Here is a 24,579-nt window from a genome sequence, read left to right as displayed (position 1 = left end):
TTAACAATGGTTGTAGTACAAGTTCTATTTAGATGATTCACAATGTAATCTAATTTTGGTTAGCATATTGAATATGATTATGATGACTTTGTGAAGCAATACCATCTGGTTAGTAATGGTTAGCCTATTCAACATGTTAACATAACAAACATTGGGAAAATAGCAACTACCATTTCAATGCAAATCTAGACAATAAGCATTGACCATTTGAATGCAAACACAACCCACACACACTTAAAGGAAAATGGTTATTTTAAGTTTTTAACGGTTAAAAACTTAAAATAACTTAAAATAACCATTTTCCTTTAATATTTTCCTTCCCAAAAAAAAAAAAAAAAAACAAAATTTGTTGCATTTGTGCAACATTGGAAATACCCATTTGGGTTTAAAAAAAAAAAAAGCCATTTTGGTGTAATAAAAAGAAGCCAGAGAGAATAGATGAAGGGGTTAACTTCATTAATGTGAGTTAAAAAAAACCTATGGCAAAATATAGTCTAGAATAAAGAATTTTTTTGAGACCTAATTTTTTGTTGATATAATCTATTCATAGGACTATGTATCCCATGTAGTCTGCTTGTTGCATGATTTTGTTTTTGGTAGAAGGTGTTTTGACGTTCGCCCATTTTACCCTTTTGTATATTTCTTTGATTAATAAAATCAAGCGCAAGCTGAAACCACAAATTATATAAAGAGATAAGAGTGAGCTAAAAGATAGTTTCATTTTCTTTATCTTTTCTCGTGTAAAAAAAAATTCTTTTTAATGTACTTTGTTTTTGTCTTTATATTTACTTTTGATTTATGGATTATGGAGAGCATTAGCCAATTGAAGGTGTTTTGACTTTCGCCAGCTTTTGCTCCTTTGTGTATTTCTTCTTTGATTAATAAAAGTAAACACCAGCTGAAGGCGCATATAAAAGAAAATGTTAAATGTTATGGGAAAAAGAAACATAAAGAAAGAAGAGTGAAGTAACAGAGTGTATTTCTTTATGGTAAAAAATATTTTTAATATACTTTATTTATTTATTTTTGGTTTATAGATTATGGAGAGCATTAGCTAATGTTAGGAAATAATAATTCTCTCTGTGATTTTTTTTACCTGTCATAATCATTAAAATATTTATTATTTTAAAGAATTAAGATAAAATTAATTATTATTTTCACCTTTACTATTATTACTTTAATAAATGTGGACAAAGAGTAATTAAATTAAGATTAAATAATGAAGAATATATAGTTTATTCAAATTATCCTTTTATTCTTTTTACATGTAAAAGACAAATATGATAAGGAATAAGTATAACAGACAAAAGTAATTTCATTTTGATGAGCTGCTCAACCACATGAGAGAAACGGATTTTAATCAAGCTAGTCTCTTTACGATCACGACTCACGTGCTTTATATGTGTAATGCACTTGATTTTGTAAGAATTCGTTTGGATAATTTCTATCAGTAGAGAAAAAGTATCCAGCCTTAGCTAAGGAATAATACTTGATGGTATACCTTCTTAAATATTTTATGGATATAAATTGTCTATCTTAGTAACGACCGATCTCATTTTTATCTAGATTATATTTACTTCAGGGAGGAAAGTTTTCGAGCATACGTTCTATATTTATAATAGATGAAAAATTCTATTTATTTTCTTCACATATTAATTTCACTTTGGTGGCTTGCTCATTGAATGAAAGAAAGTCTTAGTTATTTCTCTTTGTGTATGAGCTGTATCTATAACAACTGAAAATTAAAAACAATTATATCTACATATAACTCGTCTATATATGTAATACTTTACATCTCGGAGAACAAATAAGTATAAAAGCTGAAAAAGATTTAAGAAAAGTTAATTGATCACCACTAAACGTATTGTTATCGGTGTAACTCGACACAAGTTGTTTAGATTCTTGTCTGTTGCTACCGAATGAGGATTTTTTTTTTCAATTAAGCTATTCTTTTTATTGTGGTTACGCGCTTTACACGTGCAATGTCTGTGGCTTTATAAGGATTGTTTGGGTTCCTATTAGTTAGATAAAAGTGTTAGAAATTAACGTTTCATTAATTAGAGACATTTAACATGGACCACATATTAGGTAATTAATTATTTACCTTGTATACCAATAATGGAAAGAATCAAATAATATTATATGGTTATGCAAATATATTCGGAGTTTCCTTGATAGAAGAAAACGTTTTATTAGGAGTGCTTAGGCAATCATATTTATGAAGAAGTCTACAGGGTTAAAATTTTTACCTAAGAATCACTAACCTACCTCTAAATATGCCTGTGACTTCATTAGTCCGGCATCTTTTTGTGATAGTCATGGTGCTAGAAGATTCTTAGGGTTCCCTTTTACCAATGCCCTATTACAGGTACGTGCAAAGCGAAAGCGATTCTCTATGTCTACGACGGCTTTGTGTATGTATACGAATTTCAACAAAAAGGTGTCCAATGTTAGCTCAATGATCATATGTGACGTTGGTTAATTTATATCTTGACAGAAGTGGTTTATATTTAACGAATAATTAAGAAACAATATTACTTGTATATATATCCTCTGAAGTATCTATCTGTCTATATTTGTAGCAATTGATCGACGTGTTCTTGTTCACCAAAAGAAAAAAGATTATGATTTTTTATTGCAGTACTCTCGTGCTTTGCACGTGCAATGTCCGTGATTTTGTGATTGTCTGTTTGAGAAAGAAGAAAAAAGTATACTAAAACGCACACTTTCCCACTATCTTTATAACACCTCTTAAAATTTTAGAGTTTGATCTCTTTACGCACGTCTTCATTTGAAATTCCGTTCCCCGTACACCACATTTTGCTCACATGACAAGTGCATTTTTTTTTCAACTTTTTGATAGTGTAAAGAGCTTAAAATAAAATTAAAAAAATAAAGTTAAAGATGTAAATTTGATTAAATGAAAAACTTTTTCATATTTCATTTTTTTTAAATTGCTTCCCCCCCCCCCCCACACACACACAACAAACCCCAATCCAACTTCCCCTATCCCAAATTCTCTGTCATTACTTGGGTATTCACGGAAAATCGAAAAACGAACCAAACCGAAGAAAAAAATCGATACCTTTTGGTTTGGGTTTAATTGTAAAAATCGATAAAATTTGGTTTGGTTTTGGTTTTAGCAAAAAATAATTTAAAAAATCAAACCAAACCGACTATGTAAATATTTATTTAAAATTTATAATTGCACATCTATATATACATGTATATCTTTATGTAAGATATTTAAAATTTTATGGTAGATATTAATCTTTTGCACTTTTGGTTCTTCGCCTTTACTTTCTAGTTTGATTTGTAGTCTTTATTTTGATAATTCCAAGAATCTATTTCATGTCCAAAATAACTTGTCTTTGAGTCCTTTATTTATTCATCATCGTTTAATTTAGTTATCGTCAAGATATTTGATACATCGCAACTCCATAATCTTTTGCATAAAAATATTCATTGTAAGAAGTTATATTAAATTACTTTGAAATGGCTAATTTCTTGAACGATGCATACGATTTTCTCGAGGATACACCAACAAAAATACAATCAAACAGATACATATAACAAAAAATATATCCCAACCTGAAAAAACAATACATACGTGGTACAACCAAGGTGAAATACCATGGGGAGAAAACGAAGTTCGGACGATGAAATGACCAAGGTGGGCTAGGTCATTTGACAGGAATAGATCACGGATTTGCGCAAATACAATCATTTTAAACCGTTATTTAACCTTTTATCCTGTTTAAGCAAGTTTTATGAAGGCCAAACCCATCGACAGACACCTGTGTCGTCCATTTCTTTCATTTGAGCACCTAAAGTGACCCTTGTTCCATTTAGACACTTCAGGTGAGCCATTCTAATTCCACTTAGACACTTTTTGCACTGTTATCGGAGCAAAACCAACACCAAAGGAGGGGCCACCTCATTGCACATCCAACTAGCCCAAAAGCCCAATTTTTAATGGTCAAAACTCCAAGAATTTACAAATTAGTGAATTTACAATTAAAATGAGTTGACACAATTTAATTGAGTTGACACAATTTAAATGAGCTGGCACAATTTAATTGACTACTTAATCCACATAGGAGACGACTGGTGTTGGTTTTGCTCCGATAACGGTGCAAAAAGTGTCTAAGTGAAATAGGAATGGCCCACCTGAATTGTCTAAATAGAACAAGAGCCACTTTAGGTCTTTCAAGTGAAAAAAGTGAACGACCACAGGTGTTTGTCGATGGGTTTGGCCTTTTATGAAAGTAAAATGGCAGTGCATAACTTGCTCAATAAGAGAGGTGCCACATCATGCACCTACTTAATGCGTGGCTTTACTATAGTCAAATGTTAACCATGTTGTATATCACTATATAATTATCCCAAATTATTATACTTGTCAGACTACGAATAACATATCACCTAAACCAAATATGGCACCCAATACAGTTTTATCTTCTTCCTCCACCAGCGGATTTTGTCATTCCTTTTGACTCCACGTAAAGTCCTTTTGGAAACCTTTTATTGTTTCCTTCTGTTCTTTATGTTTTCGTCAAAAGAAATTTGGCCAAGAATATTTTTTTCTCCTTTTTTTTTTTTTTTTTTTTTTTTGGCCTATTCTCTAATTATAAAATAAAAAACTCTAATTATCTCTTAATTATTGTGCTCTATAATGGACAACTGAAAAGGCTTACAGAAAGCTTGCCACTCTTGTAATTTAACGTACTCCATTTTACTACATGAAAAAAGAGTAATGACAAAATTTTAAATAGTAGACCAACTCAACACTATTCTAAATTGCTCAATTAAATAGGGATACATTCAATAAATGAAAGATGAAAAGCCACCTTCCCTATTTCAAGACGTTCACTTTTCCATGTTTTTCAAATCAATGTTGCACATATTAAGATTCTTTATATATTTATACTATTATAGAAAAATGAGTCTGGAGAAGGATCGTCGTCTGTCCTCCAACTCATGTAAAAAAAAAAAAAAGTAGACCCCATACTAAAAAAAATAAGCCAAAAAAAAAAAAGTGGACCCCAATAAAAAAATCAAGCAATATCAAAAACAAAAAAAAAGTGGACCCCATATTAAAAAAACAAGCAACAAAAAAAAAAAAAAAAAAGTGCACCCCATATTAAAAAATTAAACAATATTCATGTAATTTCCAAAGTATCCCCATTAAGTCAATAATGGTGGATTCATTGCCACATGCGTATCAACCCATTAGTGAGAGCAAATGAAATTATTGTACAGCAAAAAACATGGACCCCATATTATTGCTTTTCTTCAAAAGATTAAGTAGTCAAACCATATAATTTCCTTTCTTTTCTTATATTAGCGCGAGATCTAATCTAGATATTTAAGCTCGTTGTATTTGCTATTCCGCTATGTCATTTATTTGTTATGTTTACTAAAATAAATATACTTAAAATATTTATATTTTAAAATAAGATAGAATTTAATAACTTTTTCATTTTTATGGGGGCCACATTTTTTTTTTTTGATATTGCTTGATTTTTTTAATATGGGGTCCACTTTTTAAAAAAAAAAATTATATTGCTTATTTTTTTTAGTATGGGTCCACTTTTTTTTATTTTTTATTTTATTACATGAGTTGGAGGACGGACGACGATCCTCCTCCGAACTCATGTTTCTATAATAGTATAAAAAAGAGATTAATGTCCTAAAAGAAAAAATAATATTAAATGGAGATCAAATAATAAATGAGGTAAATTAGTCAAATTATAATTCTAATTGACGTTTCCTTAAAAAAACATGTAAAAGACAACATGACAAGTAAAATGAGCTAAACCAACAGTATTCACTAAAAATTAAAAAATAGTAGCTCTTCATTTAAATAGAAAATCAAATTTCTATTTTGTTTCGTTTTGAACATGTAAAGTTAATTTAATAATTTGAATTAGAATTATCCAAATCAAAATTTGATAAAAAATAATAAGTATTGTTTATGTCCAATCTACATACATTAACAATAGAATATTTTACACCTTTAAATTAATCGAATTAAAATTCAAAGTATCAACTGATGCTTAAATATTGCTATTGTTTTATCTCAAAAGAGAGAGAGAAAATAGTTTCTTTTTAAACAAGTCTTCTTTTTTAAAAAGTATTAATAAATTTTTGCAAACTTTGTATTCGTAGCAAACACTAATATAATAAAATTTTGAATACGGAGCACAAATTACAATGTTATATTAATCGTGTTTTGAACATAATATATATATATGTGCTTAAAAACAGTGCAAACTTATGTATGTTTATTAGCAATATAAAATATATATATTATCACTACCCAAACACAACTACATACACATAGATACACTATAATCCAAAGCGTTGGGCCCGTGCTACGCCGTCTAGTACTATATATAAGCATGAGTTGGAGGTGGTTTCATCGTCCACCTCCCAAAAAAAAAAAAAAAAAAAAAAAAGGACTCCATATTAAAAAGTCAAGCAATATCCATGTAATTCTCAAAGTATCCCCCATTAAGTCAATAATGGTGATTAATTTTTCAAAAGTAGTTCTGAATATATTATTATCAAGCTTCATTTTTTTAAAGTTACTATTACAACTTATTACATTTTGTAGTTCCGTAGGAGATATCTTACCTCACCAACTGTAATTCTATAATCAAATTAATTGAATATTATTACAACTGAAGAAAAAAAAAACGTGGACCCCATATTAAAAAATCAATCAATATCCATGTAATTCTCAAAGTATCCCCCATTAAGTCAATAATGGTGATTAATTTTTCAAAAGTAGCTCTGAATATATTATTATGAAGCTTCATTTTTTAAAAGTTACTATTACAACTGATTACATTTTGTAGTTCCATGGGTGATATCTTACCTCACCAACTGTAATTCTATAATCAAATTAATTGAATATTGTTACAACTGATAAAATAAATTACTCGAATGTTTATTGCAGTACTGTTTAATATCCTAAAATGAAACTAAGATGGGTATTACATTCTCAAAAGGCATTTTCCAATGTCTTAAGTTTCTAATTATATACGGAGCACCATAATAGCCAAAATAAGTTATTAGTACATACTTATGATAGGTTAAGTAAAAAAAAAAAAAAAAAAGGATAGAAATCTTATACCGCATCTATACCCATGTTATATGACACAATATATATAATCACTATATGTATAAAAAGTTTCACGTTTTAGCCTAGAAGAATGGTAGTTCAAATGATGTTTCCGTATTTAGAAGTAGTTAAAAATTCAATAAGTTTTGAAAGTCTGGTTCAAATTTGATTAACGCGTAACCTTTTTCTTAAATAAAGTCATATAAACTGAAATAAAGAAATAACATCATGACACAAATTGTTGAACCCGTGCTCCCAAAATTTCTATCTTTACATACGTGACTTTCAAGAAATATTGTAGAATATATCAATTCTTTTTATAATTGCATAAAAATAAAATTATAAATATATGTTGAATAAAATAATAAATATATGTTGAGCCCGTGCTGATGGTAAAAGCCTAACAATAAATAAAGAACACATCATGTGACATCAGGAGAACAAGAATATCCAAGCCTAACTTGTGAAGTTCTTTTTCAACTGTGCATTGATAGAAATATTTCCAGCATTGGCTTTTATTATTTTGTACAGTCATTTCAATTCTTATTTCATTTATAGTTAATGTACTTAATTGATAGATATTACATTTTTGAAGTATGATCAGAACTACCGAATTACATTTCTTTGGTTTGTAACCTAACAGACTCGAATTAGAAAAATCGAAATCGGTTCGGTATTAAGTATGAACAAGTGAAGAAACCAAAATCAAGCTATAAAGCGTATCGAAATTTTGAAGAACCGAACACCCGCTCCTACATATATGTAATGGAGGCTATTAAGTATTAATTGTTCTTATCTGTCTATATAGTGGAGAGTGAAGACACATGATTTTTAGTTCAGTGGTTGCTTATTAAGTCAACCACTTAATAAGCAATATCCATAACCCAAAAGACCAAAAACAGTAAAAACACCATGTAAATTTCCACGAAATCGCAAGTTACAGTACACACCCAACGGGAAAATGATAAATATGGTTTCTTTTATTTTGTTGATGAGGATTCAGTTCCCACCTTATAATCTTCTCCCCCATTTTCCCTTTTTTCTACCCTACCCACTAATATAATTTTTTTTTTTTAAAAAGAAGAGATAAAATGGCCTCTTATTTTTTGCAGTAGGTCCAAAATAATACGTTAAGTATCAACTGAGCAGTTTGGTCTTGTCAGTTTACTTAAAGTGACACTACTAGAAATAGAGCTTTTTCTCACCGACATTCAGTGGGAAATTTGTCTTTATAAAATATGATGTTCCCACCTCATTCTTATCGAACCAGCTCACTAGGAAAACTCATGGTGAGAAACAAGTTCTCATTGAAACGTTGGGAAACTTCCTAATTTTTCCGCGTGAAAATACTATATTTAAGTTTTTTCCACCGATATTTAGTGGAAAAATAGCCACTGAACATTTTTCAGTGGGAGATCAGTGAGAAAATAGAGATTTTTAGTAGTGTGAGCACTTTGATCTTCGTTAAATATGCATCAAACTCTAATTGTTACTCCATTCATCCCAATTTTGTGACACTCTTTCTTTTTTAGTCAGTCACAAAATGAATGACGTTTTTCTTTATTTAGTAAGAATTCAATTTAAAATTTATCTTTTTACCCTTAATTAAATGATTTCTAACCACACAAATTTCTATGGTTTGTTTTAGATCACAAGTTTCAAAACTCTTCTTTTATTTCTTAAATTTCGTGCACAGTCAAACACCCTCATATAAAATAGGACGGAGGGAATATATTTTACTAGAACTGTAAAAAAAATGTAGCCAGAAACACTACAAATTTCTGTCAAATTCTAGAAACTGCAACATAAAGCTACATTAGACACAAGAAATAGATAAAAGAACACAATTTGCACATCAAAAACTTACACTAGACTCTTGAAATAGATCAAAAATAACATAAATTACAAAATATGTACTTCCAAATGTAAATCCCGCCTAAATATTTTCTATTTTTATAATTCCGTTTAAATTTAACAATCAGAGTCTGGTTAATATTAGACAGAGATTACGCGTACTCACTTTTGGCAAATTTAAAGAACCAAAACTGCTCAATTGATACTTAAGGGACTATTTTGAACATACTACAAACGATAAGGGACCATTTTTGTCATTTTCTCCCACACCACCAACTATAAATAACAGGTATTTGGAGTGTTAGCAAACAAAAAATCACTAAAAAATTATGGGTGTCAAATGTGGTTTACTTTTCTCAGCATTAGTGCTAATTCTCCTAGCACTAAAACTAGAAGCAGGGGGAATTGTAATTTATTGGGGCCAAAATGGGAATGAAGGTAGCTTAGCTAGTACTTGTGCATCAAATAACTATGTCATTGTCAATATTGCATTCCTTGTAGTATTTGGTAATGGGCAAAAACCAGTATTGAACTTAGCTGGTCATTGTGATCCTAGTGCTGGTGCATGCACTGGTTTGAGCAATGATATTAGAGCATGTCAAAGAAGAGGCATTAAAGTTATGCTCTCCCTTGGTGGTGGTGCTGGAAGCTATTACCTTTCTTCTGCTGATGATGCCAGGCAAGCTAGTGCCACAGAGGCAATTAATTCAGTATTTTTTATTATAATCTACTATTGATTGAGTCTTTTCTTTTTCGATTTAACCATCTGGAACTCACTAGCTCGATTGATCTAGATTCGTGTCGCGTAAAGCATATCAGGAATTTGTTCATTCTCACGGCTTGGAATATTATATGAATTGATACACAAGGAAAACTCGTCTAAATAAACTACTCTATTTGTTACATTCTACATATGACACCTTTCTTTTTTAATATAATACAAAAAGACTGATATGTATATGTATTTGGAAGCTAAGATTTTTTTTTTTTTTTTTTTTAATCCAGTTCCTCCACCAACGTGAACCCCAGTTAGATTCAGGCATGATATGCTTTTTAGTTATTGGGAGAACCCAATTTTTTCAAATGAACAATTTAAATGCCTATTGATTCTAATGACTGATTGAAGAGTTGATTATTCAGATCCTCAATTGGAATATGAAAACGTGACTAATTAAATTGGTCCGAAGTGAGAAGCAAAAATATTCTGATTAAGACGTCCTCGGTAATATCATCTTGACTCTCGAAGTCAGGTGCAGTTGCAATACCAAACCAAATACGATGAGCAGTTTTAATTTAAGCATCTGATTTTATCTAAGCATCTGATTTTATCTTTAACCACATACTTTTATAGCCTTAAGAAACGTTGATTAAAACCACAAGTTTTAAGGATACTTTTAGTATGTGTCAAAAAGATTTCTCTCTTTCCGGGACTCCCAGTCTAGTCAAATGCTATTATACACTTTTTGAGCTTTTGCACTTCCCGTGACCAATTTCAAGCTATTTTTTTGTCAAAATACCCTGCAGGAATGTAGCAAACTATTTATGGAACAACTATCTTGGAGGTCAATCAAATTCACGTCCACTAGGGGACGCAGCTCTAGATGGAATCGATTTCGATATTGAAGGTGGAACAACAAAACACTGGGATGAACTAGCAAGAGCCCTCTCGGGATTCAGTCGACAAAGAAAAGTATACTTAAGTGCAGCTCCACAATGTCCATTTCCAGATGCATGGCTAGATGGGGCACTCAAAACTGGCCTATTTGACTATGTTTGGGTTCAATTCTACAACAACGCTCCATGTCAATACTCTCGTGGGAACGTGGAGAATCTAAAAAGTTACTGGAACAAATGGATCGCAAATATTCAAGCTGGAAAGATTTTTCTAGGATTGCCGGCATCTCCAAGAGCAGCTGGAAGTGGTTTTATACCATCTCGTGTTCTTGTTTCTAAGGTTCTACCAGCAATTAGTGGTTCGCCAAAGTACGGGGGTGTTATGCTTTGGTCTAAATTTTATGACAAAGGTTATAGCTCTGCTATAAAGCCCAAAGTCTGAGATATATGGCCATATATAGTGGGTCATTTTGTATTAATATGATGAATAATGTTATATAGTACTGAATAAAGAGGCTTTCACAGTTCTTGTTTTATATGTAGTTTGAGATATATGGCCATATATAGTGGGTCATTTTGTATCAATATGTGAATAATGTTATATAGTGCTGAATAAAGAGGCTTTCATAGTTCTTGTTTTCTATGTGTGTATATACGCCTCGAGCTCTCTTTCTGGGTGGATACGTGAGAAATTCACTATGAACATTGACATAGCATAAAACATAAGAGTACGATGTGCAAGACCAAATGAAATACATCTCATATGACACATAAAAACATAAAAGGTACATCTTTTTTGATATTTTCATTTTTCAGAATGTAAAGTACATCTTTTTGTGTTTTTCATTTCTTCAAAGTGAAAGATACAACAATATAGTAGATTCAGATACAAAGATCTGACATCAAATTCCGTATAACATTGACAACTCGATTTATTCACCTTCGAGGCCCCTCTAATAGCTCTTATGGCTATGAAAACAAACTACTTTGGCAGCATGCCAAGACACTCAACTACAAGATTACTACACAATAAACCCGATTACTGCTCGAGTCACGGCAAAAAGGAAAGTTTTACTACACAACAAAAGCTTACAATAAAGGCAGGTCGAAACGGACTATAAATCCCTGGTGCATACAATATTACCACCTGCGAAATAATCAATTTATCTGTAGCTTCGGTAATTAGGAGTGTACATGCAACTCTCAGCATACTTCACCAAATCTGCAGGTCGAGGGAGACGTGTTGCCACACCTGGAGTACAATTGACCAAATTGTTTAATGTTTAAGTTAAACAAAATAAGAGAGGTGAAAAATACACAAAAAATGAAAAGAAATACACTCACCAAGTTCATATGCTTTTGCTGCAACACTAGCAGCTATGTGAGCTGAGATCTTTCTGATATCAGCAAAAGGAGGGTATATCATTCCCTTGGCATAATGTTCGTCGGTTACTTGAGCAGCCAGAGCTTCCGCTGTTTCATAGAAAATCAACTAGTTTTAGAAAAGCTTTTTCAAAAAATTTTAGCCCATGGGCCGTAATTACGGGCACTAAATATACAAACAAATACACTAATTACGTATATAATGTGTATATTTATGTATATTATATTTATATTTATACTTGATATACAGAACATATACATTTTCCGGCTACTATTTTTTAGGTCGGCCACAAAAGGTAATTATCCATTTTAGTAGTGCTGAAAATTATCGCATCTAATTGAGAAGATATGAAGACTTCAGAAAAAGAACCCCAAAACGAAATCATTGGTCTGTTGGACTTACAAGCTGCTAAAAGCATGTCATCGTGCACGCGGATTGTACCAGACATGACCAAACCAAAACCAAATCCAGGGAATATGTAACAGTTGTTTGCCTGTATCGCAAGGAGAGAATAGAAATCAGGAATAGTTCCATCCTGAACTGACTATTAACAAAGAAAGCATATGTATTCACAATTACCTGGCCAGGAAAGTAGGTTTTTTCGTTGTACTCAAAAGAAGGGAATGGACTTCCACTGGCAAAAACAGCGCGACCCTTTAAAAAAAAAAAAGCAATTGACAAGCCAGTCAGTGTCATGAATCACTACTAAAAAAGTATGAATTATAGACGGACAAAATTTGTAGCTAAACAACAAAATCCGATGCTAATCCTATTTAGCGATGGATTATCAAAAATCGTGTTAGCTACGAGCAATTTAAGGACGGATTAGCGACGAAGTTCATCGCTAATTCTAGTTTTTTCTGTAATGAATGTAAGCTAAAATGACGACAAATATATATAACTGGAATTGTTTCTCAATCGATACTTAGTACCTCACTCCAAGTATAAGCTTCTTCAGCAGTACATTCAGCTTGTGAGGTTGGGTTTGAGAGAGCCATAATCAGAGGTCTCTGAAAAAATTGTTTTTCGGTCTGTCAGCTCAAGAAATAAAATTTTGCTTGGTAAAAAGAAATGAAACACGAAATAGATCACCTTATTCATGGATGCCATGGCCTCAACTACTTCCTTCGTAAATGTTCTTCCAGTTCCAGATGTCCCAATTAAGACGGTTGGCTTAACGGCCTAAATTTAAGAGCAAGGAGAGTTCATAAACCATAGAAAAATGAGTTTTTAAGATGGAAATCGACGGTGGGGGATCTCATCGTACCTTAACAGCATCTAGTAGATTGTTGACAGGTTCGTGTTCATGTGCCCAAGGCTTCTTGAAGGATTGAAGTGTTTCCTTGCGACCACTAACAATAAGACCCTGTACATGATCACTCATTTAGATGGATATGTACAATGAAATAATATATAAGATGAAAACTGAAGAGAGAGGAGCTTCACTAAGGAGATCGTAGATCGTATGTTTTTTCTACCTTTGAGTCCACAAGCCAGATCTTTTTTCGTGTCTCCTCCACGGGAGTGTTTGTCTGCAGGAAATGACATAGAAATTTATTACGTGTAACCAATTGGAATTAGAACAAATCTTCGTTCTACAGTTTGTGCGAATAAACCGATCTGATACCTTGTTTGAAATTTCAAGTGCTATCAGTTCTGCAATACCAGTCCCAGCCTGCAATCATAAAGCGATTAACATGAGTCATTTGGCCTTGAGATCCTCATAAATAGTTCATGATGTATGCATCGCAATTTTGACAATTAAACTAGCAGAAACAGAAAGAAATCATGATTCCACACGCGACTTAATTTCCTTTTAAGTCATTATGGAATCTGTTACCAGTTTAATACATTTTTTACACCATTTAATTTGTAAAATCTTGTGCACTGAAAACAAACCAAGATGGAGCGGCAAATTTATCAAAAAGGATGGAAAATAACCTCTCCGGCACCGAGGAACAAGAATGTATGATCACATAATGCACCTCCAAGTAGCTTAAGGGATGCAATAAGCCCTGCAAGCACCACAGAAGCTGTCCCCTGCAATAGCGTAATCAACAATCAGAAATGAACATATCAATCTCTATGAGAACAGCCACAGAGACAATATACTATACCTGTATATCATCGTTGAAGACCAAATGCGTGGTACGATATTTAGCCAACAGCTCAAAAGCATTGTGGTTTGCAAAATCTTCAAACTGAGAATGACGTTATAAATGTCAGGTTCAGGCATCTCATGGGAAAAAAGTGATGAACCATTCATTGATGTAATATTGGATAAGTTTAAAATATTTGACCTGTACGAGAATTTTTTCACCATAATTTTGCTTCACAGCTGTCATGAATTCATGAAGCAATTCATAATATTCCTGAAAGAAGACAAAATGTTGTAGCAAAAGCAGCTTCAGTAAAAATTCAGACTTCTACATAATAATCTGGAATGGTGCTAAAGCTCACCTGCCCAGTTGCTCTCTTTTGTCTGAGACCAATGTAGAACTCGTCGTTCAGTAACTTCTCATTGTTTGTCCCTACGTCAATGGTTATAGGCAAGCACTGCATATGCAAGAAAAATTGACGATTGAAAATGTTCATAGATAAGAATATGGTACGGAATCAAGGATATAATAATAATTCACAAATTTTGGTACCGCTGAAGGTCTGACTCCTCCAAGTGCAGCATACAAAGCCAATTTCCCAACGGGTATCCCCATTCCCTGGCAGCCAAGATCCCCAAGTCCCAAAATTCTTTCTCCATCAGTCACGACGATGACCTGGACTGATTTTTCAGGCCAGTTCTTCAATACCTCAAGGATCCTTCCCCTGAATATAAAAATTATTCATACTTCAGTTGAATTTACTATCATGTGAAAGCAATAAAAGAAACCTTTAACCCCACAAATTCCATACTTTTCATTCAAGCTGATGTATAAACCCTGTGGACGCTTAAAAAGGCTTCCATATTTTTGACACGCCTCACCAACAGTTGGAGTGTAGACAATTGGAAGTAACTCTTCTACATTATCAATAAGAAGCTTGTAGAACAACCTTTCATTTCTTTCCTGCAAATTACAACCAAAAAACATATTGGGCATAACAATATTCCTTTCTTGGTTTCAGATGAAAAATCAGAACCAACAAACGTTTCCAAAGGATACCTCTAATTCCATCAAGGCAACATATTTGTGCAGAGGGACGTCATATTGGCGAATAGATTGCATAAGTTTTTTCTCCTATTTGACATAACACAAAACATTAATAAAGTTCTTATAAAGATCACACACATACATTTCACGATTTGAGACCTGAATTAGTAACAAATTTTACCTGAAGTTCCTGTGTGGAAACCACAGGAGGAAGAAGGCCTCGCAAGTAATGAGCATCTCTTTCTCTCTCGGTGAAGGCAAGCCCTTTGTTGTAACGTGGATCTCTCAACAAGTTGTAGCCACTGTTATTACAAGTCAAACAGATATAAATGGTATCAAATTGTAAACTTCCTGAATATTGCTAGTCTTACTATTTCATGAACATCTCATCGCCATTGAATCAGGCGTAAATCCTACTTCATCAACTATAAACGTATCAAAATAGTGGAAATACTTATGGATGTTAAGATGTTACTTGAACATGAGAAAGAGCTAAAGAGTTATTTTCCTAGCACAATCATCATAAAATGCTGATCCGTCTAAAAGATACTTTTCTTGACAGCATAGTATCTATCTACATATTCAAGAAAACCACTAAGCACAAAAAAATACAACTTAACCTCAGCAGAATTCCCAGTAAAATATAGTGCTTCTACCATTAGATTCACGGGCGGATCCAAAATGTTGACTGCTGGTTCACAAGAACCAGTAACTTTTACTTTAACCCTGTATGTATGTATGTATATATATATATTAAAATATTCACTAAATATCTATAAATATTTGAATGTAAATCCAATTATTATTGTATATCAACTTAAAGTTGCTATAGGAACTCATAAATTTTAAATCTTGGATCTGTCTCTAATTAGGCTAACACTAGCTAGAATCAGACATTTAAAGTATGACAAGCTGCAATCCAGCACAATAATCAACAACAGACGACAAACTTGCATCAAAATCAAAGAAATATCATCTGAAAAACTAAAAAAAACTGAAGTACAAAATAGGATTAGTATATTATAATATTTAACGAGTCAAATTAAACCAGAGGCAATTCGGAGTTATTTCAAACAAATGAAGCTGAATCTTGAACTTAAATGTATCAGACAATAACCGTAGAGGTGATAGGCGGAAATTGAGTATGCGCAGAAACCAAAACTAGACTAAATAAATATCAGTGAATAAGCATGGACATGGTGAGTGGTGATCGGAGAAACTAGTAATGGCTGATCCAGAGTGTTATTTTCAGGGATCCAGTAGCTTTTTTCTAAACTCTATATATTAAAATATCTACTAAATATCTATAACTATTTGAATGTGAATCCAGTTTCATATAAAACACACATCAGACCAACTATCAGTTGCTCTTTTTTTCTACTTGAACTATCACCATCTATCCAACAAAATGTGTTTTAACACATACATGTTGATAGTTCACATATTAAAAAAACTAACTAATAATTGAGATGTAAAACTCACAAAAAGGTGATAGTTCATATGTTTGACTATTAACTCAACCTAGTTATTATTATATTAACTTAGCCAGCATCTGGCCGTAAAAGTTAGATCAGATTATTTTCAAATATCCGTAAAACTAGCTCAGTTTTGAGAGAAATTTCACTTTGACTAACAAAAATTCAATTTTTTCTCAAGTGAAATGCATGTCCAAACACAAATTCAAGTTTCAAAATTGAGTTCAAAAGTTTTGAGACCTAGAAACGGCAAAAGTCCAGGGAGTGATGCACTGATCCTCGGTGGCACAATCCTCACCGTACACGTCCTCAACGCCACCCACCGGTGTTGATATCTGTTCCTTCAACTCGCTCTCCATTTTCTCTTCTTTTAAATATCTTTTTTTTAATTCACACACAATAATACACTTCTGTTCGTTTGTAAGTCTTAAAGTTTGCCAACTATATATATACACACAAGTATTTGTGTGTGAAAGAAAACAGTTGACGAAGTATATCCTTCTAGAGTTATTCTTCCCGACACTGCTTTTAGCAATAGTTGAATTGATATTTCTTTCCTCAACGACTACGTACTACGGTCCTACCTTGTATTAGTATATTATATCTTTGTATACACATGATGATGAAGTTTTGACCAGTAAGAACTCTTAACGTACTATAATTATCTAACTAATTTGGCATATAATACTCTTAAATTTGTATACTCTTAAATTTGTTAACTAGGGACAGTTAGAGGCGGGTGCTAATCTCATATGGCCACTCAACTAAAGTGGTCCTTTTTGAAAGTCAATCAACTTTATTTTATAACCAAAAGTCATTCAACTATTAGTATTTCACATAGAAAATCACTCAACTATTGAGATTTCATATAAAAAGTCACTCGCTCAACCAATTTGAATGATTTTTTCATTAAGTTTTGATGAGATGAAAATTTTATTTTAAGCTAAAATTTTTAAGAAATAAAAAGGTACCCATTCTAATTATTCTATTGACCCGCCTCACTTGGTCCGGCCAGCTAAAATTAGATGGGTCAAATATCTATATCAAGGCTTGTATAATCTTAGCGCGTCAAATTAAGTGGGGCAGGTCAATAAAATAATTAAAATGGGTATCATTTTATTTCTTAAAATTTAGCTTAAAATAATTTTTTCATGTCATCAAAATTTAATGAAAAAATTATCGAAAGTGGTTGAGTGACTTTTTAATTATAAAACAAAATTGAGTGAAGAGAAATACCCTAAATTAAGTAATCATATGAGAAAAAGGGACAATGCTCGGACCAATACTATGTGTTATCCAAATACTACGCGTATGGCATAAATGATGGTGGCTGCGAGAGTGGGTATTACGAAAGAATGACGATACAAACAGAAAAGAGTTTTTATATATGAAAATAACTTAATTTGAATTTCTTTTTATATTTTTAATGAGATAATTTTATAGTTACATGAATATTTATATTCGATATTAAATAACAAGTATTCCCACGTTTCATTTTGTTTATCATTATTTGGCTCCACACTTAAAGAAAATAAAAAGGCTTTTTGAATATGTTAATCTTAAACTAAAGGTCTATGTAATGTATCAAAATGCGCTTTAAATCTTATGTTCTTAAATATGCTATATAGAATATTGGGTATAAAATGTTACTCTCTTCATCCATTTTTATTTGTCCATAGTTAACTTGACACAACCCTTAAAGAGCAATAAATAAAATGACAAGTTTACTATATCATTTCTAATTATTATAAATTCTAAATAATTTAAAATAATCAAACATACTTTGAAAGTTGTGCAGCTATTAACAATTTGTTGAATTTTTTAACCTAATAATTAATAATAAAGATAAAATAGGCATGAAATGGTAAATTATCTCTTGATTTTTCAAGCTGGATAAATAAAGGTGGACATCTATTTTTAATATACTTGACAACTAAATATGGACAGAGGAAGTACTAAGTACAATATATAACATTCTTTTTTAAACAGTTAAAAAAAAATTGAGACAGAAGAAGTAACTCTTTTTATCTTCTTGAACTTAGTCTGAATCAAAATGTATCACATAATTGAGGCGGAAGAAGTACGTAGTTCAAACCCGTCTCATATTAAAAATTTTTTGCTTTTCGAGAGTCAAGTTTGATTAATCATATGCCTAAATTTGATTAGATTAATTCAATATTTAAAATCATAATTTAGATATTCAAAAACTATATAAAAGATTACTATATGTTGCAATTCTTTTCATATTAATATGGTGAAAAAATATATCTCAAAATGTTAGTAGTTAAAATTTATAATTTGATTTTTTTTAAAAAGAAGGTAGACAAATAATATGAAACGGAGGGTATTTATTTTTCTCCAATATTTCACAAATTTCAAAATCTGTATGTGAAATTTTTAATTGCCTATTGACTATTGTCTTGTCTGGCGGCTTTAGTGCTGGGCAGACATAACGCAAAAGAAGCTGCCCAAAAAGTCATTTTCTCATTCAGGGTCATGGCGTTGTAGTGCGGGAACGTGGCTCCCATTGTCAAATCATTTTGGAATATTCGTCTATTATAATTTATTATGAGAATAGAAAGATTTTAGTTAAGCTTAAATTTTAAATATACCATAATATAATTTGACTATAAATATTGGTCATTAAAGATAAACGAAAAATTATAAATATGTTCTTCCATTGATTTTAATTTATGTGTGATTGTGTACGAAATTAAAGAAAGAAATGAAAAAAGAAAAGTTTTTAAAAAAATTGAAACAAGAAGTAACTCTTTTTTCTTCTTGAAGATCCGAAAAAATACCGAATCACATAATTGAGACAGAAGTCTTACATAGTGTTTTGTCTCATATTGTTTGTCCCGAACTTTCTCTTTTCGAGAGTAAATACGATTAACTTTGAGGTTAAATTTGATTAGATTAAAAATAAAAAAAAAAGATATTCAAATTTATATCTAAAACTAACCTTAGAAACTTTGTGTTATTACAAATTATCTCATTAAAGGTAAATACTAAGTCAAATTAAAAATAAAAATAACACATAAATTAGAATAAGGAATAATATTATATAAAAATAAAACGAAGGAAATCAAAAAGAGTTTAAAGGATTAGCTTCATGAGAGTGGTGACTGGTGGGGGAACAAAACTAGTTATAATTGATTATTATGAATATGTGGACTTTGCATTTATGTGCAAAGCAGCAGCCTTTGATGACCTTCCTGTCCACTCAATGACGCGGTTTGCTTTTCTAATAAAACAATTTAGCACATACAATAGTACTATTTGCAAAAAGAAAAATGGATAATCTTGCGATCTTAATCAACCACTTGTCTTAAACAATACTTCCTCTGTCCTATTATATGTGAAAATTATTTGATTGAATATAAAAGTTATAAATTAAACACATGTAAAATATCGAAATGATCATGTTAATGAGTGGGAAATTATTTGAGTGAACATAAAGTTTTTTTTAAAATCATATAAATTACTAATACATGTAAAATATCAAAACAATCATGTTAAGGAGTGGTGATAGAGAGTGTTATATTAGTCTTAAGAAGTCATGCCAGTGGTCGATTTTTTTATTTTTTGCTGAAAACATGCTATATATTAGGCTAAAACAAGTTCACAGAGTTATTACAAAGAAGGATTGCTCGAGTTGTTGCAACAGTTGAACAATCCTTATTGAAAGCAGATAAACTAAACATAGGGGGAACGGTAAAAGTAAGTGTCCTTGGACATGCTTCGCCAAGAAATTTGCCATCGTATCGGCGTCACGGTACACGTGATGTGGCACCTGATGCTTCAGCTCCTATATCAAGTGTCAGTGGTCGATGTTGGAAGCATAAAAATTAAATTATTGTATTCTTTACTATATGAAGGTTATTTGTGTCAGTTTAGTCATTTTAATTCGTGTATTATTAATAATTACATTCTTATTCCATATTTTATCTTGCATAACTTATAATTCATCGATTTGCTTGGAAGCATAAAGATAAAAATATTGTATTATATACTATATGAAGATTATCTTTATCATTTTAGTAATTTTAATTCGTGTGTTACTAATACTTGCATTTTTATTCCATATTCTGTCTTGCATAATATATGTATATTACTTACTCAGAAAAGAAAAACATGAATCAAACATTGCATTAACAATGTTATGATTTATGTGAAAAAAGAAAAGAGTCACCAAATATTAGATCAAATAATTCTTGATTTTATTTATTTCTTCCTATTTTCTAACTAAACGACACTTAGGATAGAATGGGAGAAATGTGTCACTCTTTCTTTTATAAATTAAAAAAGAAAAATATGTAACAAAAAATAACCCAATCTCTAAATAGATTGCACTTTTATACCTCTTTTATCCCTCCGTTAATTGGGATATCAACAGAGCGCATGTTTGGAATCTATCACCACCTTTTCATTTTAATAGCATTAATAATTAATAACAATAGCTAAAAACGAAATGGATAATTCCGTGATCCTAATTCATCAATTATTTGAGTTGTCAAAAATTTGTCCAACTTTGTTATCCTTTTCATATTCCTCCCTTTGATTTGAGTTGTCAACCACATGGTTGGCATCTTAGTACCTCTTTACCTTTTCTGGGTTTTATTTATTTATTTTTTAAAAGAGGATAAAGAATATAACCCAAAATATAAACTAAGAAGATCCTAAATAACTTGGTGCCCCGCCCCCCACACACACAGAGCTTACATTTTAAACTGGTTAAAGCAGTATATAATAGTTGAGCAATTCCAGAGTTTGATTAAGTAAGAGAGTCGCCACCTAATGTTTAAGGTACATTAAGATACAATGTAAACTATGTGATATATAAAGCACTCCCTCCAGGTCATTAAGATAGTACTTGTGATGTATTTTTCTCATATTACTTTTACACTTTTTTTTTTTTTAACAACTCATAAATAAAAGTGTATTTTTACTACATTACCCTTATTTCTATCCAATTAATTGCGCTCTAATTAATATTGGTTGCTTTAAAAAACAATTAATGCTACGGGCAAAGTAGGAAAAACTTAATTAATTGTATCTTGATTTTGTAAATAAACAAATATTTTGGGACGGATATTTATAATAATGTGAACAACTAATATGAGACGAAGGGAGTATAACTCTAATTGCGGTCTAAACATGTGATATTCTGGGTAAAGGTTTAAATTATTCCAAAATAAAAGGATTAGATGCTTCAGAATCCGCGCTAAGTAAAGGTCCTGGCCGCACTTAGGTTAATCAATTAAGGCTAAATATTAATTAAGATTAGGCGATCTGATGTTCATTTATTACAGATAGAGTCTAGGAGGTAAAGTTAGCAAGTAACAAATAAGTGGCTAATTAAATAAATATTAGTCAGATAAAGCTGATTGATTTAGGCTATAGAAGCAAACTTTAATTGGGTCCAAGATGATCTAAAGTAAGACTTGAAAAAAATACAATTAAAAGGTTGTTGAGATAGCTTATAAAATGTTTATTATGCAATAGAAGGATTCAAGAAACACGTAAATGAATTGTGTAGAAACCATATTCAGAATAAATAAAGCATGAGAGAGTTTATTTGAAAATGAATAAATATGTTAAGGGATCGTTATATCCAAATGAGTGTATAGGGATTAAAGGATGTAATTTTAAAGGCAAGTGTCTACAAGCTAACTTAAAGAAACTGATTAAGTTGACGAAAAAAGAAATTGATTTGTTATTAATTAAACTTGTAGGAAAATAGTCATCGATACTCGATAGGCTTAAGTTCTTAAAAGCAGTGGTATATATATTACAGGATAGTAAGTAGTCGTAGTTTTAAGTAAAGGAAGCTAATGTCAAATTGTTAAAGAATATAATTAGGTTTGAATTTGTAAATCATATTGGGGCTAATGTGAAGAAGTATTGTTCGTTATGGTATTAACTAATCCCTTCGTTTTAATTTGCTTGTCTTAGTTTAACAAGACACGAAGTTTAAGAAAGTAAAAACGACTTTTGAATCTTGTGGTCTTAAAACTAAAGATATGTTTAACGTACCAAAATGTCATTTAATCTTGTGATCTTAAACATGTCATGTGGAATGTTAAAATTAAAGAGTTGCCAAATTAGTATGATCAATGTAATTGCGATTAAGCGCTAGTCTTATTTATTAAGGGACTGTTTTCAGAAATAATGCCTCGGTGAATTATTCTAGATGCCATGCTAAAGTATGAAGGAAAATTAAAGTGCTGCATTTATTTACAAAGAAAGAGATATAGTAGTTTCACCAAAATGGGCTCAGCTAGCCCAATACAAATCAGATGAAAAACTGTCCCGACCCAACAGGCCCAATGCTCAAATCAGCCTAGTAACTGGAGGGATGCATCAGATAAACCCAGTTCATTTGGACTGGAATAAAGTTTCGGGAAAAGAACGTAGATTCCCCGTGAAACAAAAAAATTACCCGCCCACGTCCCTCCCCTCCCCTACTCATTTATCCAAAATGCTCCCAAAATTATGATACCAAGATGGTATCACCGTGTCTCTTGTATACCGAGATGGTATCACATAGGACTTCTTTCATTTCTTCAAAAACACACATCAACCCTCAATGAACCCCATATGGTATATATAATATATTGACATGATATCACAGAGGATCATGTTCATTTATTCAGAAAACACACTTTCCTAAAAAAATCCTCTATGATATCATCATCTTATATACATATACTGAGATGGTATCATAGAGGATTGCTTTAGTCCTTCAATGAGACACTCTCTTAGTCCTCCATGATACCATCATGGTATATAAATATACTGACATGGTATCATAGAAGTTTGCTTCAGTCCTTCACTTAGTCCTCCATGATACCATCATGATGTATAAAAATACTGCGATGGTATCATGGAGAGAGGGTTTTGGGCGATGGGGTACTCGGGTAAATATTTTTTAGCGGGCTGGATAAAAGCGAAATTAGTTTAGGAGGGCATAGTGAAAAGTAATGTCATGTTTTATCCAAATATTTCACATAAAATTGGAAGCACCCCTTGAAGAGAACCTAGGGTTGCATATCAGTCGATTCGATTCGGGTTTAAAAGTTATCGGTTCAACTTATAGATTATCAGTTTGTAGACATGTTAAACCATTAAAGAACCGTTAAGGTATCGGTTAATGGGTTATCGGTTAATCAGTTGTTGTTTGTTATCGGTTCGGTTATCGGTTTAACCGTTAAGATTTCACACAAAAAAATTTCAAGTACAAAGAACCTATCTTCAAAACCGAAAGTAGCTTGACTCTAAGACTATGCCGAACAAAATAATACAATTGAAATATGAAGGACGTAAACAAAATTGGACCAACTAAAGGTGTGATTTTATCAAACCCGTCACTGCAAACACCAATGCATAAGGAAAATAAGAAACATTCTTGATCTACGGTTGCGCATTTACATAACATTAGTTAGCAATAACTTGTCTAGCACCACCAGAGAAATACAAAAACATAGAAACAAGAGTGAGATTGAAAGCAATGTAGATTGTAGAAGAAGTAAAAAATAGTTTACGTTGGGCTTGCGTCTTGTGAGTTGGAGGAGAAGGGTTTCTGAAGTATAAATCACCGCTTGAGAGACTGAGTTTATGAAGTGAAATCAAGTGAACCCTAAATCTAATCAAGTGACTTTATATATGGAAGGGTAGAATTGTAATTAAATAAATGATTATCGGGTTATTGGTTCACCCGTTAACAAAATTGGCCAAACCGTGACCCGACCCAATAAGCCAATAATCACAGGGCACCACCCGATACCCGAACCAGTAATCCATTAATCCAAACCATTAACCCAATAACCTAATAATTGATTCGGGTTATTGGTTTAACAGTTAATATGCACAGCCCTAAGAGAACCTATGCAGGAAGGAGCAAATATACAGAAGACATACATAAATGCTCACACAGTTATCTTATTTGGTGCAATTTTCAGAAATGATTTTTTGTTA

General features: G+C 31.7%; 2 protein-coding genes across 2 annotated transcripts; one reads left to right on the top strand and one right to left on the bottom strand.

The window, feature by feature from the left end:
• Positions 1–9,286: 9,286 nt before the first annotated feature.
• On the top strand, positions 9,287–11,669 carry LOC132068580 (acidic endochitinase-like). Its single transcript, XM_059462218.1, has 2 exons — positions 9,287–9,662; positions 10,508–11,669. Exons 1-2 carry the CDS (start codon positions 9,313–9,315, stop codon positions 11,037–11,039), a joined length of 882 nt encoding a protein of 293 aa, XP_059318201.1. The 5' UTR covers positions 9,287–9,312; the 3' UTR covers positions 11,040–11,669.
• Positions 11,371–17,095, bottom strand: LOC132068579 (NADP-dependent malic enzyme-like). The gene is made up of 18 exons (XM_059462217.1): positions 16,843–17,095; positions 15,309–15,429; positions 15,140–15,214; positions 14,892–15,043; positions 14,633–14,804; positions 14,442–14,537; positions 14,282–14,353; positions 14,099–14,182; positions 13,923–14,021; positions 13,609–13,656; positions 13,460–13,513; positions 13,249–13,347; positions 13,074–13,163; positions 12,914–12,991; positions 12,561–12,635; positions 12,384–12,474; positions 11,942–12,070; positions 11,371–11,849 (listed from the first exon to the last, which is right to left on the bottom strand). Exons 1-18 carry the CDS (start codon positions 16,959–16,961, stop codon positions 11,761–11,763), a joined length of 1,743 nt encoding a protein of 580 aa, XP_059318200.1. The 5' UTR covers positions 16,962–17,095; the 3' UTR covers positions 11,371–11,760.
• Between the last annotated feature and the right edge of the window lie 7,484 nt (positions 17,096–24,579).

Source organism: Lycium ferocissimum, chromosome 8 (assembly GCF_029784015.1).
Source record: "Lycium ferocissimum isolate CSIRO_LF1 chromosome 8, AGI_CSIRO_Lferr_CH_V1, whole genome shotgun sequence".
NCBI lineage: Eukaryota > Viridiplantae > Streptophyta > Magnoliopsida > Solanales > Solanaceae > Lycium > Lycium ferocissimum.
Note: the sequence above shows the minus strand (reverse complement) of the source record. Positions and strands in the feature narration are given on the sequence as shown.

Bases quoted from the DNA above. Each gene is read 5' to 3' on its own strand.
- LOC132068580 (XM_059462218.1), top strand. From the start codon at position 9,313: ATGGGTGTCAAATGTGGTTTACTTTTCTCAGCATTAGTGCTAATTCTC. The intron at 9,663-10,507 runs GCAAGCTAGTGC...AATACCCTGCAG, and splicing joins TCTTCTGCTGATGATGCCAG to GAATGTAGCAAACTATTTAT.
- LOC132068579 (XM_059462217.1), bottom strand. From the start codon at position 16,961: ATGGAGAGCGAGTTGAAGGAACAGATATCAACACCGGTGGGTGGCGTT. The intron at 14,805-14,891 runs GTATGGAATTTG...TTTTATATTCAG, and splicing joins TACATCAGCTTGAATGAAAA to GGGAAGGATCCTTGAGGTAT. The intron at 13,348-13,459 runs GTAGAAAAAACA...GATCATGTACAG, and splicing joins TCTGGCTTGTGGACTCAAAG to GGTCTTATTGTTAGTGGTCG.